Source organism: Mirounga leonina, unplaced genomic scaffold, assembly GCF_011800145.1.
Source record: "Mirounga leonina isolate KUSES-001 unplaced genomic scaffold, KU_Mleo_1.0 Mir_101799, whole genome shotgun sequence".
Classification (NCBI taxonomy): Eukaryota; Metazoa; Chordata; class Mammalia; order Carnivora; family Phocidae; genus Mirounga; species Mirounga leonina.
In genome coordinates, this window is record NW_023270210.1 from 1,965,178 (window position 1) to 1,981,199 (window position 16,022).

The 16,022-nt window shown below is 55.4% G+C and overlaps 1 protein-coding gene across 1 annotated transcript in view; it reads right to left on the reverse strand.

Annotated features, from left to right (window-relative positions):
• Window positions 1-3,692: 3,692 nt before the first annotated feature.
• The window catches only part of ATP2B3 (ATPase plasma membrane Ca2+ transporting 3), a 60,635-nt gene continuing 48,305 nt past the window's right edge, over window positions 3,693-16,022 (reverse strand). Inside the window, exons 21-22 of the mRNA XM_035011437.1 lie at window positions 14,913-14,999; window positions 3,693-4,344 (exon numbers count right to left, since the gene is read on the reverse strand). Coding sequence (XP_034867328.1) covers window positions 4,024-4,344; window positions 14,913-14,999 — 408 coding nt within the window. The 3' untranslated portion in view covers window positions 3,693-4,023. The remainder of the gene's footprint in view (window positions 4,345-14,912; window positions 15,000-16,022) is intronic.

Genomic DNA, 16,022 nt, shown 5'->3' on the forward strand with positions numbered 1-16,022 from the left:
CACACATCAATGAAGCAAGGGCTCTTGGCTATTTGTCTGCTGTTTTCTGTTATTTGTCTTTTTGCCTTTTTTGGAAGCATGGACTCTGGTGGTTGGGAGGGAACTTAGAAGCCATTTTCCTCCTTTCTTGGCAGCTTCCCTGGAAAAGGCATCCGCTGGCGTTGCCAAGTTTGAAAGGGTGATGTGTGGAGTGGAGAAATAGAAACACAGGGGACGGAGATGTGGGTAGTCTCGGCTCTGTCCCTGTGGTAGTCATTTGCAAGGTTTGGCCCAGAGCTCCCTCTGGGCTGCGGAGCACTGATGCCCCCCCCTACAGGTGCTCAAGGACGCCCAGTGTGCGAAGGAACGGATAGGGGGATGACCCGGCGAGCAAGTGAATGACTGAAATAATGGGTTTTCTTTCCCCCGCTTTGGCTTAAAGAGGAAGTCTGTGATTACAACCCTTGTGCGCTGCTGGGGGCAAATTTAAAATGGTGCAGCCGCTTTGGAAAACAGTTTGGCAGCTCCTCAAAAAATTAAACCTAGCATTACCAAATGACCTGGCTATCCCACTTCTGGATGTAGACCCAAGAAGACTGAAAGCAGGGACTCCAACAGATGTTTGCACACCCATGTTCAGAGCAGCATGACTCACAGCAGCCAAAAGGTAGACGCAACCCAAGTGTTCCCTGACGGATGAGTGGATAAAGAAAATATGGTCTAGCCATACAACGGAATGTTACTCAGCTTTAAAAAGGCAGGAACTTCTGACACAGAGAGACAGAAAGGACGGCAGGCACCAGGGGCTGGGGGGCACGCGATGAGGAATTAGGGTCTAACGCGAACGGATTTCAGTTTGGGGAGATAAAAATGTTCTGGAGACAGATGGTGGGGATGACTGCACAGCACTGTGAAAGTACTTAATGTCATCGGACTGTTTGCTTAAAATTGGAGAGTGACTTCTATGTTGTATATATTCTGCCACAATAAAAAAAAAAAAGAGGGAGTCTGCATGCGTGCATTTGGGTTGGTGGCCCCTGCCTTCACCTTCCTTTGAGGATGCCGGCCTGGGCCTTCAGGCGAGGCCCCTCCAGGTCCAGACAGTTCGAGGACCAGCATGCAAACCTCTGCTAGCATGCCTCTGACCCCATGGGGCAGGCGAGCCCTTTCTTCCTTCCATAAGGACTGGACAGGTGGCTGCACACCCGGGGGGAGCTTGGGCATTCCTGGGGCTCTCAGCCTGGTTAAGTGGATGAAGACACCTCCTTTTCATTCCAATTCATTCAGAATTCACCAACTAATAAATCACACATGTTACCCAGACTGGGACTGTAGGAGCCTTTCAATTTTTTTTTTTTTTTAATACACAGAAATTTTGGTCTATTCTTTAAATTAGGAAATTCAACTACAGACTTTAAATTATTATGCATCTGGTCTTCCTCATTAAGATAATTTTTGTTCATCTTTATAACAGGCAGATAAAAATGTAAAACATATTTCATAACTGAACACAGTTGACCAAGCCATTCCACATAATATGCTTTATAGAGGGGGCTTCCTCACAAGACAGGTCCCTCGGCCTGAAGACTGTACAGAAACCAGAGCGACAATCTGAGGTCACGGCGCCCCTTTCTGAACCCCACACCCCGAGGAAGGGCAACAATGGACACACACAGTAGGCAACTTCGTACGGCAGCAGTGAGGGTTTTTGTTTAATCTATACGGACCGTTTGTTCTACCAAGGTGTCTCTAACAGAGAATGAAAAGAAGCCCATGAGCAGAGCATATGCAGCTTACCTTCTTCAATTTGAAAGATTTCCAATTTTATTTCTAGTTTAAGAACACACAGACCCTCAACAAATTGAGTTGCCCTTTTTGTTGTTTAAACAAGGACATTAGGGAACAATTCACAAATGGGTAACATTCTCAGTGTGCCCTTTGGAATAAAGGGATGGCTTTAAGTTATCTGTAGCTGGCATCTTAAGTGGGATTTTCTTGTCTAACTGGAATTCCTTCGCCCGAGATTTGACTACTCCTGCTCAGGGGTGACATGGCCTTCAGGTTAGCGGTAGGAACTGAGCATGTTTTGGATGTCGACCCAGATGCTCACAGAGGCAGGTGGGCTTGGGCGAGTCCCCTGCCAGTGGGGGTAGCACAGGGGACATGACGGGTGAGCCGGCCTTGCTGCTCACCCACACCTGCATTTCCATTCTGACCCGTGTCCCTCAGCTCCCAGCTGTCCCTCAGTGGCTCAGCCTCAGGCCCAAGTGATAGGCACATGTTCACGCTGCGGTCGGACTTCAACTGCGTCTCTGCAAAATGCGACAGATGAATTCAGAAGGTAAAGGAAACTCTGCTTTTGCTGCATTTCCCTCCCTGGTCAGCGTGCATTCAGGGGAAACTGAGGCTTGGCACAACGGGTGCCCATACGGCAAGGAGAGGTCCCCGAGGGAACCGTCTGGGGAGCCCAGGCCCAGCTCTCCCTCCTGCAGACAGGGTGCTCAGCCGGCACGGCGAAGCTGACCTCCTCAGCCCCCCGGGCTCGTGAGACAGAGCCACAGCTGTGACCGGAGCGACGGCGGCGAGGTGCCATCGCTCCCAGGGGCTTTGCTCCTGCGCCTGCTTCCCCCACGTCACCGTAGGTGGCTGCAGACACAAATCCATGCCTTTGTGGGTCAGAGTTGTCCTTGAACGAGAAGCCCCGGGTCGGAAGAGTGCTTTGGCGGGTGGTGACTGAGACCTGGCCCCAGTCACTCGGCAGACCCCTCAGCCCAACTTCTCGGTTGCGGTCACGTCAGCTCCTCTTGGGTTTGGAGGGTACCTCTTCCTCCGCCACTTTCTGCCTGACTCTTGGTGGTCTCCCCACCCCCAGCCCCACCCCCACCTCCAGACCTGGCTCTCCTGGGGCTGCTCCCGGATTCTGGGTGTTTCCAAGGGGTCGGCGTGGCAGGGGGCGGCAGCGCTTCATGCTGTTGAAGTTGGGGCGTGGACAAAGAAAGCCCACCAGCCAGAATTCAGGACTTGGAGTTGAAACCGAAGGAAACTGAAAGCAAAACTCCCCTTTCCACCTACTGGAGGGGATCATTCTTATCAATACTTTGGTATTTTCCTTTTAAATAAAAAAATTCCATTGAAAGGTTTTTGTTTGTTTTTTTTGTTTGTTTTTTTTCCCCTCTATAGGCAGGGGTCTCAAAGTGCAAAAGTTCTAATTCTAACCGCTCCGGCCTCGTGTCTCTCTCCCCGACCTTCTCAGGAATCTCCACAGCAACATTCCCAGGAACTGTGCGGGGAGGAGGACCGGGATGGAGAACGGAGGCTGGGCAGAAGGTGGGGGGCAGCGGTGGGGGGCGGGCAAGCCACCAAAAAGATATTCTTGCAGTCTCGTTCCCTGAAAAAAAACCCTGCCACAATAAATAATGAAATTTCAAAATGAAAACACCTGATAAGAGGAATGGAAATATCATGCTGATAAATAGCTCCTTATTCTTTAAATACGCATCTGGTCATATATGTACGTACATGTCTATACGCACACGCATATCTATGCACACACGCACACACATACAGACCGCACATGTGTCCTGGGGGAGGGGCGCTCGGCGGCGCAGGTACATTTGCAGGCGGCTCCCAGCGACAGGCTGTCCGGCGGGGCATCCTTCCGGGCGCTGCCGAGCCACGGTCATCTTTTTTCTCTCTGTATGAACCTGTCGGGCCAGCTGCTCTCCGGCAGGGGCAGGGAAAGGCCCAGTCAGCTGAAACCAGCCCCCCGCCCCACCGCACAGCCCGAACAGCGAACGTGCGGAGGACCTGTAGTGTTCGTTAAAAAAATGCTTCGATAGAAAAAAGGGAAACACGGCTCTTCTCACGCTCTAGTTTCTCCCTCGTCCTCCTCAGTCCCAGACAAGAAGCCTTGGGTGGAGTGGCTTCTTGCTAGTGCCGTGCGAGCACCATCTTCAGCCGCCTTGGCCGTGCTCTCCTTGCAGGCCTGTGCCATCCGGGCCGAGTGCGCGTGTGTGCGGTGTGCGTGTGCCCGGAGCCCTTCCCTTAGAGGGACGTCTCCACGCTGTGGAGCGGGCTCCCGGGTCTGGAAGAAAACACTGACGAGGTAGCTGACTTGGTGCCGTGCGTGGTCAGGTAGATACCGCTGTCTATGGCGTTGTTGTTCTGGTTGGGGGACGGGGGTGGGGGGGCCCGCAGGCGCTCCTCGTTCTCATCCACGTCCGTGTCATCGATGAGTGGGATGTTGTGGGTGTAGTCATTGATCAGAAACTCGGGCGTTGCCATGAAGTTATGAATGGAGGTCTTGGATTCCGGTTTCTCCAGGCCTTCATAGAGCGAGCTACGGAATGCTTTCACCACCCGGATCTGGAGCAAGACATGGAAGGACAGGGGCCCAAGGTGGGAGGAGGGAGGGAGGGAGGGAGAAAGGAAGGAAAGGAGGAAGAAGGGAAGGAGGGAAGCCAGGAAGGAAGGAAAGAAGGAGGGAAGGACATAGTCAATGGCTGGCTGGTGCTGGCAAGTTCCACCCACATCAACAGCACCAGGTTACTGCGTGACAAACGTTCGTCCATTGGAATGGAGCCACTGGGACAGCTCTGCCTGGTTGCGCTAAGGGTTTTCAGGATTGGGTCTGTGTCTCATCAACTGGGCCCTCTGCCAAATCTGAATTCCAATTCGATAGAACAGAAAGATGATTCCAAAAAGGGAGAATGCTAGAGAGGGGACTCTCTGCTTCCTCTTACCACAAAGTCTGCATAACTTTCGGACAAGAGCAAGTCCCCAGCCTATGGGCACATTGCCGGCCTTTCTCAAGTGGGTCTCCCTCCCTGGCTTCTCTATAGACCTTGTCTCCGTCCCACCAGCTCTCGTGCCTGTAACCAGCACCTGCCATGCCCAGACCCACATGGCCATCAGTCTTCCTGCTGCGAAGTCCAGTGGCGACTTTTGTGTCTCCATCTTATTTGATTTCTCCGGGGCCCCCCACACAGCTGACTGTCCCTCTTTCTGGAAACTCCTCTTGGCTTCCCTGACATCACCACTGCCTGGCCCTCCTCCTACCTGGCCCTGTCTCCTGCACTTCTCCTTCCTCTGGCCCATGGTGCCCCAGAGCCCTGGCCTGGCACTGGTCCTCCTCCTCTCTGTTCGTACGCCCAGGCCCACCTCCTAGCCCTGACCGCCACCTTGGGGCTCATCTGGCTGTAATCGGGGGCCTGAGAGCTGGCCACTCTCCCATCTGGAGGCATCCCACACTGAAAATGGCCCCACTTTTGATTTGCACCCAGTAAGCCTGTCCTGCTTGGATGCCCTGCTCCAACGCAATGGTTCCTCTCGCCTCCTGCAGGCCCCCTGGCCCGCAGCTCGGTGCCTCTGATCGGTTGGCATTTCCCTTCGCAGACCCTTTTGCCTTCGTGTCTCCTGCCATCACAGGCATTTTGCCCCTCCAGCCTTTCGCACCCTGCACTCTCCTCCTCCTCTTCAGTTTCCAAGCCAGATGACTTCTTTTGGTCAGTGGAATCTGCCGTATCCTTCCTCTACTCAGGCTTTTCTAGATCTTGTTCCCCGGCTGCTCCACTGGCATTGGCAGACCGCAGGGAAGAGCTTCCCACAGTGCCCTGGATCCCCGGCTCTGGTGGCCCTTGGCCCCAGCCGAGCTCAGGCACCCTCTGACCCCCATACCTCCTGCAGGATCTTGCTCCCAGAACTAGCCCCTTGGTCTCTTCGATCCCACCTTCACTTACACGAGTGCTCAAATGTCATCAGGTTTATGAGCCACAGAGCTGCTGCCTCACTTTGTTCCCTCCCTGGTCCCCTACCACCTGGGCTCCCTCTTGGTTCTAGAAGCTCGAGTCCATGGGAAGGCCTCTGCTGGGCCCCGCATGAGCCAGCTGGCCTTGTGCTGAGATGGGGAAGTCAGCTCTTCCCTATGTGAGTGGGTGGACATAGCATCAGTTCTAAAGTCATTTCCAGGTCAAAGCTTCTAGGACTTGGTTTTCTTGGTTTAGACTGGGTGTTGGCAAACTGTGGCCCAAGGGCTAACACTGGCCCTCAGCTTGGTTTTACAAATAAAGTTTTATTGCCACACAGCCACGCCCATTCATTTCTGCTTCGTCTATGCCTGTCTTCAAGGTGCCGGAGCAGAGTTGGGTAGTTGTGGCAGAGACCTGGCCTGCAAAGCTAAAAATAATTACTCTAAGGTCCTTTATAGGAGAAGTTTGCTGTCCCCTAGTTTAGACCATGAATCACACTGTGGACAATGAGTCCTTTTCGAGCCTCCAGGGTCTGGAACCCCGGGACAGTCAGTGCGTGGCCAAGCACAGTGCTCGTAAATCAGTTTAAGCCAGGTGAACCTCACAGCCACTCGAGGGCAAAAACAGTCAGCCAAAGAGCTCCGTAAAATTGGAATTCCCTAACTCCAAATCTTAAATCTGGCTAGGATTTTCTCTGAATTTGGTGAAGTCACGTCTTCTGGATTACAGATGGCCAACTATTTGCCCTCAGTTCCTTGACTCCCCCAGACTGGCTCCTGAGAAAGGGGTAACCCAGAAATTGAGGGGAGAATCATTTGATATTTTTAACGAAAAGAAATAGAAATCACTTTTTGTAGTCATTGAAGATGTGGCCTCATTCTTTGGGCCTTTTCTGGTGCCAGAACTGGGGGGGAGGTACTGGGACAAGTCACAGAAAGGAAAGTAAGCTGGACCCTGCAGCCCTTGACCCTAGGCGCCTTCGTGGTAAGTTTGGCAGCAATGATCCGATGACCCTGGCTACACCCTTTCCTCTGGCTGAGCTGGTCCCCTCACTTGGATCTGGGTCACATGCTGAAACCCACCTTCAGGTCTCCCTGTGCCTGGCTGAACTCCAAAGTCTTTGCCCAAAACGGGCAGCCAGCCCTTCTTCTCCAGCTTCTGCAGCTCCGGAACTTTCCTTCAGGGTGCTTGCTCCTCCCAAGTATAATCAGACTTACTTTAATGACTGTCTTGTCACTGGTCTGGTTTGCTGCCTATCGACAGAGTGTGGCACAAGAGTAGTTGCTCAATCACCAACGGGGCGGGTGGGGGGGGGCGGGCTGCTCACGCAGACATGCGATTTTGGGCTCTAAGCTAGGCTTGTGTCATCCCTAGTCTCGTCCACGTCCCAATTCCCCGCATTCAAACCTTGGGCTGTTAACAGATTGCTTGGTATTGCTGTCATGATGGGGTGTTTTCAGGCCACCCGACACTGAAGAGCACAGCGACTTCCTGGGACACGGGTTTGGTGAGAACCGGCAAACGTTTCGAGAAGAGAGGCCTGCTCTAGAGAGCCGAGCTCATGCACGGGGGCTTCAGAACATCCCCACGGCAGAGTTCAGTGTGTCCCAGCAAGAGTGACCAAGGCTGAGCGGAAACAGTGCCCTTCTCCATCTCTGCCACTCCCCGAGGGACCTTGCCACCCTCAAGGCTGTCAGTGTCACCGAAAGCCCACAGACTCCAGGGACACCATATAAAGGGTGTATATATATATACACGTCCACCTATGCCTGCAGCCAGCACGCACTGCTTCCCAGCATGCACTGCTGCTCCCTCACCTCCCCTTGGATGGCTGAAGGATCTATCAAACTGAAGGAGGCTGAGGGTCAGCCCTGGTCTTCCGGTCCTAGTGCAGGGCTCTGGCCAAACCACAGAGGCACCTCGGTCCCCGACCCCAGTGCCCTGCATCAGCATGTGCCCCAGCCCCTAATTCCCCAACCTCTTCTCAGCGGAGCCCTCTCTACCTCCACGGCTGCTGCCGTATCTGCCAGGGCCCTGGAGGCCCCTGGGACTCAGGGCCTGACTGCCTGGTCTCTTGATCCTCCCTGGCTCCCACCTCTGTGGCTGACATCGCTGGGGTCCCTCGCAGCCTCCCTCCTCTCTGATTATTGAATCAGGCCCGGCCCTCCCCAACCTAGCTGGTGGGGACGCCAAACATTCTAGCAGGTGAAGGAGCTGCCCTGGGTCCACTCTGTGCAGTGTGGGAACTCACCGAACTGAACCCCTGCCCGCCAAAAGTCCATTTTACTGTGGAATAACTTAAAAGTAAAAGAAAGACATGAAAAGCACTTTCCAATAAAGCTGCCTCCTAGCGTTGTAGCCAGGGTGTCTGGGAAGGCCGAGGAGGATCAGGTCAGGCTGGGGCTGGAGGGCTCTCCCATAGCTTCCTGTGTCGCCCCAAGTGAGGCCGGCTGTGCCCCCCATTTCCTGATGTCCGAGAGGCAGCCCTGCTTGTTCCCGCACTGCCTGGGGGCCCCACCCTGGCCTCTGCACCCACTCAAGGATGTTGCCCCCCCTCCCTTGCCTAGCCTACTCATTTGTCTTGTCTTACAAGAGACTCTCTCTTGGGGCCACAGTCCCCTCTAGCTGCTGTCAGTGGCCGGTTCTTTCCTGACCCCCTGCTCCCCAAGGACCTCCCCAGCTGGGCACTCACTGCTCCCCACGCCACACCCCTGATTCCTGGCTGTAGACAGGTCTCCAGGTTCTCTGTCCTCTCACCATCCGCTCACATCCGAGGGCCCCAGGGCTCATCTTTCGACCTTTTCTCTTCTTCATCTACACCCACACGTTTCCCAGCTGCTCTTATCTGCTGTGGTCCTAAATACCATCTGTCTGCTGACGAGTCCAACACCTCTATCTCCAGACTCGGGGCTCTGCCTGCCACTTTAACTTCACCCCCACCCTACGCCTCCTCCCTGGTCTCACAGCTGCTGCCCTTTACCTCTGCTGTCCAGTCTCTGCAGGGCAGCCCAAGCAGTCCTTTCAAACAAAAGCCAGAGCATGTCACAGTCTCCACTGGTCTAAACCCTTCAATAGCTGCGTCTCCTGCAAAGTCAGGGCCCGCCTCAGACCATTTTCTTTCTCAAGCCTCTTTACTGTCTCTAGCCTCAGCTTCCTGGCTTTTCCCGAATACTGGCACACTCCTGCCTCAGGGCCTTTGCACAAGCCGTTCCCTCTGCCGGGAAGCCTCTTCCCCAGTGAACCTCATGGCCCCCCCTCACCTTTTCTGTTTACAGTCTCAGCCCCCCCGTCTCCCTCAGCAACCCTGTGCCTCTTCTTCATTTTCTTCCCAGCATGGCTCACCTTCAGTTCACCCCCCCCCTGCCATTATTCTCTCCTCTGTCTCCTTTCGATAGGCCCCTGAAGACTGGGGTCTGTCTGATTCGCTGACCTCCCCAGCTCCCAGCACCCAGCACAGTGCCTGCACCCAGCAAGGGCTCAGTGGGCGGCTGCCGAAAGTACCTCTAATCAGCTAGCTTGAGGCTCCCTCAGCAACATTACACCTGCCCTTTCCCCTGTCTAGACTGTTCTTCTGCCAGATTGTCCCATGCTAGCTTTTTCTCTTTATTCAGAACTCGGCTCACATATCCATCCTTCGAGAGGCCGTCTCAGACAACCTTTACCCAAGATAGCACCCCCAACATTTCTCTTACTCTGCTTTCTTCTCCTCTGAGGCTTGTGACCATCTACACTTAACATGAGCTTACTTCTCTGTTCTTTGCTGTCCGCCGTCTGCTCCCACAGGTAAGCGCTGGCCTGCCTTCACCGCAGCCCTGAGCTTCGAAGCCTCACCCACCCTGTCCGCCCTGACGGAGCAGAGGGGCTGAAGGTCACGGCTGAAAGTGGGTGTGCTCCACTTTTGTTCTGACCTCCAATCGCTCAAGTTTGCAATGCAGGTGTGATGGGGGTGGGGAGGGGATGTAAACACCGGGAGGCAAGGGAAGGACAGAGGGAACACCCACCCAAGTAAAGAAACGCAAAAAGGCAATGAAAAGAGAAGAGAAGAGAAAAAGCAAAGCAAAGGCTCCCGAACAATGATGACAACAGTGACCACAGAAGCTGGCCTTTTCTCCTCTGTACCGTGGGACAAGCAGGCTGTGGATGGGGAGGGGTCGTCACGCTTTCCGCCCTCTGCTTCTGTCTCAGTGCTGCTCCCTCAAAGCCCCCTCATGCTTGATGGGCACGCCTGTCTCTGTGCCAGCCACTAATCCAGAATCTTCTGCGGGAGGGAGGGGACTTTTCGGCTCTCCTGGCATTCGGGCTTTGGGTTTACAGCAAATTCTGAACATAGCAGCTGGGGAGAGCCAGGGGAACTGCTTTCCAGGAACTTTGGGGTTCCCAGGTCCCAAACCGTCCCTGTAGGCATGAGGGTGGATCAGGGCTTGCAGGCGACACAAAGAGGTGTGGGGTGACTTACCCACAATCAAAGAGGAAGGTTCCCTGTCCTCACCATGGAATTAGGAAATGTGAAAATGCAACTCCAGAGCCGGCCCCTTTCACTGAGGGAGGGCTCGAACCCCAGACCAACGAGAGACAGGGCTCCGTGCGTGTTGGCCGGTCAAAAATGCTAACGGTTGGCAAGTTCTGTGAGGATTACCTCCCATCCTGTGTGCATGCATCTGTGCCCAGGACTGGGAGAGTCCAGACTCATGCTGCTGATGTCAACAAGCAGTTGCACTGAGCTGACCCAGGCATGGGGTGAGTCCTGGGCCTTTCAGGCGGTCGGCCTTGCTTTGCATCCTGGCCAGGTCCAGCTGCAGGGCCTCGAATAAGTCTTGAGCTTCCTGGGCTCCGGCTCCCAGCCCTGGGAGTCAGCCTGGAAGTGCCTACTGGGGGAGGGCTCGGAGCCGGGGTTCTGGGGTCTGCCTTAGGCTGCGAGCTGGCATGTGCTTTAGGAATTGGCTGGACGGTCCTTCCCTGTGGTAAGGCCCATGGTTGCAGGAAGGCTCGGGCCGGGCAGGGCTGATACTAGTCAATGTGGAAACAAAGCTGTCAAATAGCTGAGAAGAAATGCCAGCACACTGTTCGCAGAAACCCAAGTGGAGAGACTTGGCTTGAAATCAACGAACTTCCTGAGAAAGGCGCTTTCACTTTGCAAAGCTCCTTCCTCCGCGGGCTTGGCTTAATCGTGGGAGCTGCCGCCCTGCAAGTGTGTGATGAGCTTGTTTCCCCAGGCTCCAGGAGGGTGTGTCCGAGGAAATCGTTGGGGCCTACCTGGCATTGGCTTTGCCAAGTTGGATGGAAGGCTTTCACGCTGGCAATTAAAATAGAGCAACTGCTACGATCTGCTTCTGGCACGGTCAGTCAGAACTAAACAGCCCTGAGGGAGCCTCTCTGGCCACATCTGACCAGATTTGCTGCCCGCCCCTGCCCGTCGCCTGGCTGGGTTAGGAGCCCTCTCTGAGTACGGAGGCCCAGTGCTGCTGCCTGATGAGATGGGGGAGCCATCGGGGCACGCTGGTGGGGAGCAGGCTTTGGAAGTGTGGGTGGGGAGGGGGTGCTGGGGCGTGTCTGTGTGTCTCCGCTCACCCCCGGGGGCAGCCATCTATCTGGCACCCAGCTTGCTGCTTGGGAGTAAACCTGCGTGCACACAATAGCCCATCTCTGGCCACACGTTTGGATCCTCGCGCCCAGCCTGGGGAGCGGGGCCAAACATGGGTGAGAGTGTGACTGGGGCAGGGGCAGGGCTAACTGGCATAGCAGCGGTGGAGCGGGGGGGATAGGCTTGCGCTCCGTTAGTTTCCATCAGACGGAGAGTGCTGATTAATCGAGCCCTCACAGGGGCTGGTCTCCGGGCGATGGCAGCCGTGAAGGGCAGGTGCGACACCCCAGCTGAGAATGCAAAGGCTGAGTGAACCATTCTGGGGCTGCAAGGTCATTGTGTGTGGCCAGAGGAGTGGGTGCTGTGTGGGGCTCCCAAATCCAGAAGCAGCAGACATGTGGGTGTGGGAAGCCTGGGGGGTCAGGTTGGCTGGAAAGGGTAGGTGGGTGTGAGTGGGGGTGTGCTGAGCCCCAAAGACCTCTCATCTCTAACCCTCCCTGGTCACCCCTCCAGGGAGCTCTCCTCTCCCTCCTGCCCCGAGGATATCCTCCGGCCACCTCCTGGCATTGGCACTACGTGCTGGAACCTACGTTGGTGAGCGACGTCACCCACCCCTCTGGCCCTGAGGCTCCTTGTATGCACCCTGCTCGGGGCCTTCCACCCGGAGAGAATGTCAGGCATTCTCGGCGGAAGGGATGTCAGATCAGAGGCCCTGGCGTGCTGGAGAGACTTGTTCCAGCATGGGGTTTAGGGCCAGACTGGCTGGACCGTGGGGAAAGAGGACAGGAACCTTCTCATAAGAGCTGGGGTTTTCCTTAGGAAAACCTCATGGCCTGTAACCATTGCACCCTCTACGACGCGGCCTCTCGGCTAGGCTTAGAGCTCTGTTGTGATCTGCACCTTGCCTTCCTTCTGGTAAGTTCCAAGAGAGGGTGAGAGCCTTCTTCTGCTTTGTACAATGAGGGTGCTGGGCTTAATGATTTCTCTAGGTCCTCACAGCTTGGACTGGGGGGCCAGTCCAGAGTTCCAAACAAATCTGCCCCACAGTGGTTTTGGTTGGTGGCTTCCAGAAGCAGGCGTGTCCCCTGGTCTTGCCCGGTCCTCCAACCAGCTCCTTCCTCCACAGTTCGGGAGGTTCCTTTCTGAGGTGGGTCCCTGCTACCACACCAGCACCCTCCTCAGACAGAAGGTGCTCAGCTCTCACTGGGCTCCTGTCACCTGTTCCTCACCCAGCACCATGGGGTGTGGACGGGACAGCGGCCCCCCTTTTTTTGGCCAGGCACTAGTTCTATCCCCCTGGAGTGGCTCGTGACCAGTGGAAGGGGTGGTATGTCTCCAACTGTTCTTACCAGGCACTGCTGGGCTCCCAAAAGTGGGAAGTGGGGTGACAGATGGCTGCAGAAGGAAGGAAGGTGCTAGGAAGAGAGGAGAGAAAGAGGCTACTGCCAGGGAGCAAGCCCAAGGAAGCCAAAAGGAACCAAGAGACAGCAGGCCTCACCACGTTCCCAGAGGGGAGGCCCGGGCTGGCCCTGGAGGGGAGAAGGCCTGAGGGGCGTGAGGAGTGGGGGCTCTGCCAGCTGCCTCTCCCCGTTCAAGTCAACAGACAGATGGACAGACAGACAGGAAGTGCAGCGAGAGATGGCGAAGAAACACGTGGAAAAAGTCAAGGGAGAGGGAGGGACGGGGCAGGGCAGACCCATGCCCCGTCTTGTCCCTTCGTTTCCAGGACGGAAGGTGCTGCTGCCTTAGCCAGGCCCTAGCTGAGGCGCCGCTGGGAGGCCGCGTACCATTTCTGTCCTCAATTGACTGTAGCTGAGCCTCCTGCAGACCTCTCTGGGTGGTGGCAAGACCCTCTGAGACGAGGCCGGGCCTTTCCAGCCGATCTGTGGTGGCTGACGGTCAGGATTTGTGGCCCAGGTGGGGAGGCCCAGTGAGTGTGCAAGGGAGCTGGAGGGGTGTGCGGCCTGTGGTTTGGGGAAGGGGTGTGTGTGTGTGTGTGTGTGTGCACATGTACATGCTGTTTCCGAAGGGGACAGGGTGGTCCAGCGGGGACTGGTGCGGCCCACATCCCTTCCTTAAAGGGCAGAGTGGCCTGAAACGACAGTGTAAGCAAGAGGAGGGATGCCCCCCACTGGGGACCTCTCACCAGTTCCTAAAAAAAGAAAAAGAAAAAAAAAGACGAAGAAAAATTAAAAAAAGAGGGTGGGGGAGAAGACAAGACAAAAGAAAAAAGGGAAAGAGAAGAAATCAAGAGAAAAGAAAATCCGAGTCTGGTGAGGGAAAAAGGCATAGTTAACGGCTCCCGTCTGTGGGGAAGTCATGTGTTCACGGAGGTGAGAGTTGCCGGGTTTCACTGGAAGGAAAGGAAAGAGGTAGCAGCGAAGCAACCCAGCAAGGGCTCTGGGCTCATACTTGAAGGTTTACTGTTTGGTCTTTGAAATCTCGAGTTTGTTACAAGAAGCAGGAGGTGCTGGGAGGGAGCAGGGCCCACACCGTTCCCTGCGTTCTCGCTCGTTAGGGAAACCATGGGGTGGCGGGTTCAGGGCTCTAGTAGCTTTCCTTTTGTTTTTGTAAAAAGATGTGAGCAATCATGGAAGTTTCTACCTCTTTTAGGACAGCCCTTGGGTTCTCTTTAAAATGTGACCAACATGGTGGGAAGTTTTCATTGGAACATATAGAAGGAAATGTACTTCTCCCAGCTTCTCAGAGGAAGGAAGAGAGAGAATGTGGACCGGATCAGGCTAAGACCTTCCAATCCTGAGGCCTGTTCAGAAAAGAGCAAAGGTGCTTTGGGAACAAGTGGAAACGTGGCAGAGTGCAGGCTCCGGGTGTGAGGGGGACTCCAGTTCGAGGCACACCTCGGACCCCTCTAACACCGTGGGCTCAGGGCAAAGGCCTACGGGGCAGGTAGCCCCTGAGCAGAAGCAACTGGCCACCACCGAGCCCACCTGGGGACGTGTGACCGTGGCTTCCCGAAGCCTCCTGCCTCTGGAGACCACCTCCAGGGGAGTTCTGGAAGCTGCCACTTGGTCCCAAGTAGGCGGGCTGGATTATTCTGCTGTGAATGATGCCGGAAAGGCACTTGCCCCCCCGCCCCCCCCGCCCCTGCCCTGGAAGGCAGCCCTGAGTCTGCATGCCTCCCCTTGGCTGCCCCACAGAACACCGACCAAAGCCCCTCCCTGACACCAGACACCACCAGAAGCAGCCCAAGTTCATGAAGAACCATCGGCAGAGGCAGACAAGTTCAAGAAAAGAAAACCAATGACAGAAGGAGTGCTAAATGAAAACCAAAAAAACCAAACAAAGAAAAGAACAGAAGGTCCAGCAGTGCCATGGATTCAATACATTTCGTAAGAGAATATGGCTCTGGAGAGACACACCGTCTGGGCGGGAAGGACTGGACAGGGCAGTAAGGGAAGAACGGAAAAGCCACGGTGAGCAGAGGATGCAAGACTGGAAAAAAGAGAAGGAAGAGGCGGGGAGGCTTTTTCTCCCCGAGAGATGCCATTTATGAGAGAAAAGGGGACTCAAGACTCACTCCCAGCGGCACTGGTGGGATTGGCAGCAGAGAGAATTACGTGAGTAGGGGTAGAAAGATTGGTTACGTCATGGAGCTGGCTGAGGACCGAAGACCGCCGGCGCACAGCACCCTGAAATGAACCGCTTCTCTTGAAGGTACTCACTACCTCCATCTGTGGGAGAGAAAATGAGATAAAGTTTGGCTTGCACTGTTGTCCCGGCTACCGCACGGGGGTGGGGTTGGGTGAGGACAGGGGCCACGCTGGGGACATATTGTGACAGCAAAGCCTCATCTAGGTGGCCCCGCTCCCCGGGAGCTGACAGTGCTTCTGACGGGGCCGTGGTCGTGGCTGAGGCCAGCCTCTCTGTCACCACCAAGAGAGGGAGGGTTTGCTGAGTGAATGATCAGCACTCAGAAGACCAGGAGGGCGGGGGGGGGGGGCGGTGAACCATCTGCTCATGGCAAGCCACTTGTCATCTAATACCTGAGGCTGGCAATGCTTTGTTATCCTAGGTCAGTAGTTCTCCACCCCGTTTTCTGCCCCAGTAGACCGGAGGGATAGGACACGCTCCCATGAGGACGAGGCTCCCTGCGGCTGTGCTCGCCGAGGATGTGGGTACGGGGGCCCTTCCCCAGCCTGTCCTTGGTTTACATCGCTCTAAGCAACAGACGTCCACTGCTTCTCACTACGCCGGCCTGCCCTGCCTTGCGCGGAGGTGTAGACATCACTCTCCTTCTGTGGCTCATCCAAGTGATGGAGGGGGCGCCCCTGTGGGCAGCCTCAGTGAAAGAATGGACTTAAAAAGAGAGAGGGGAGATTTTGCAAAAGCACCTGCCTTGTCTTATCAGGCTCCCTTCTACGGAGCCACGGGCACGGCAGGGGGGAGAGCGGAGAGATCGGAGGGTCCTGGGGGCAAAGATGGATTTGCTTTGTCTCCCACCCTTGAAGCTTCCCAGGTGTCAAAAGGGACGTGGGTCTATGGGAAGTGAGACCCATGTGGTGAACTTGCTAGGAGTCCCATTGTCTTCTGACTTCCTGACCCCATCTTTCCCTGGCCTGGACGTCTGGGGGGTGAATCAGACCTGTGGCCGAGTGGCCGCACTGAATGTTTTCCCCCTCGGAGACTGTGTGCCTAGGTTCTAGGAGGCCAGCCCAGCGTGGCACCCTTTTGGCTGCCTCTTTGGGAATGCCTTC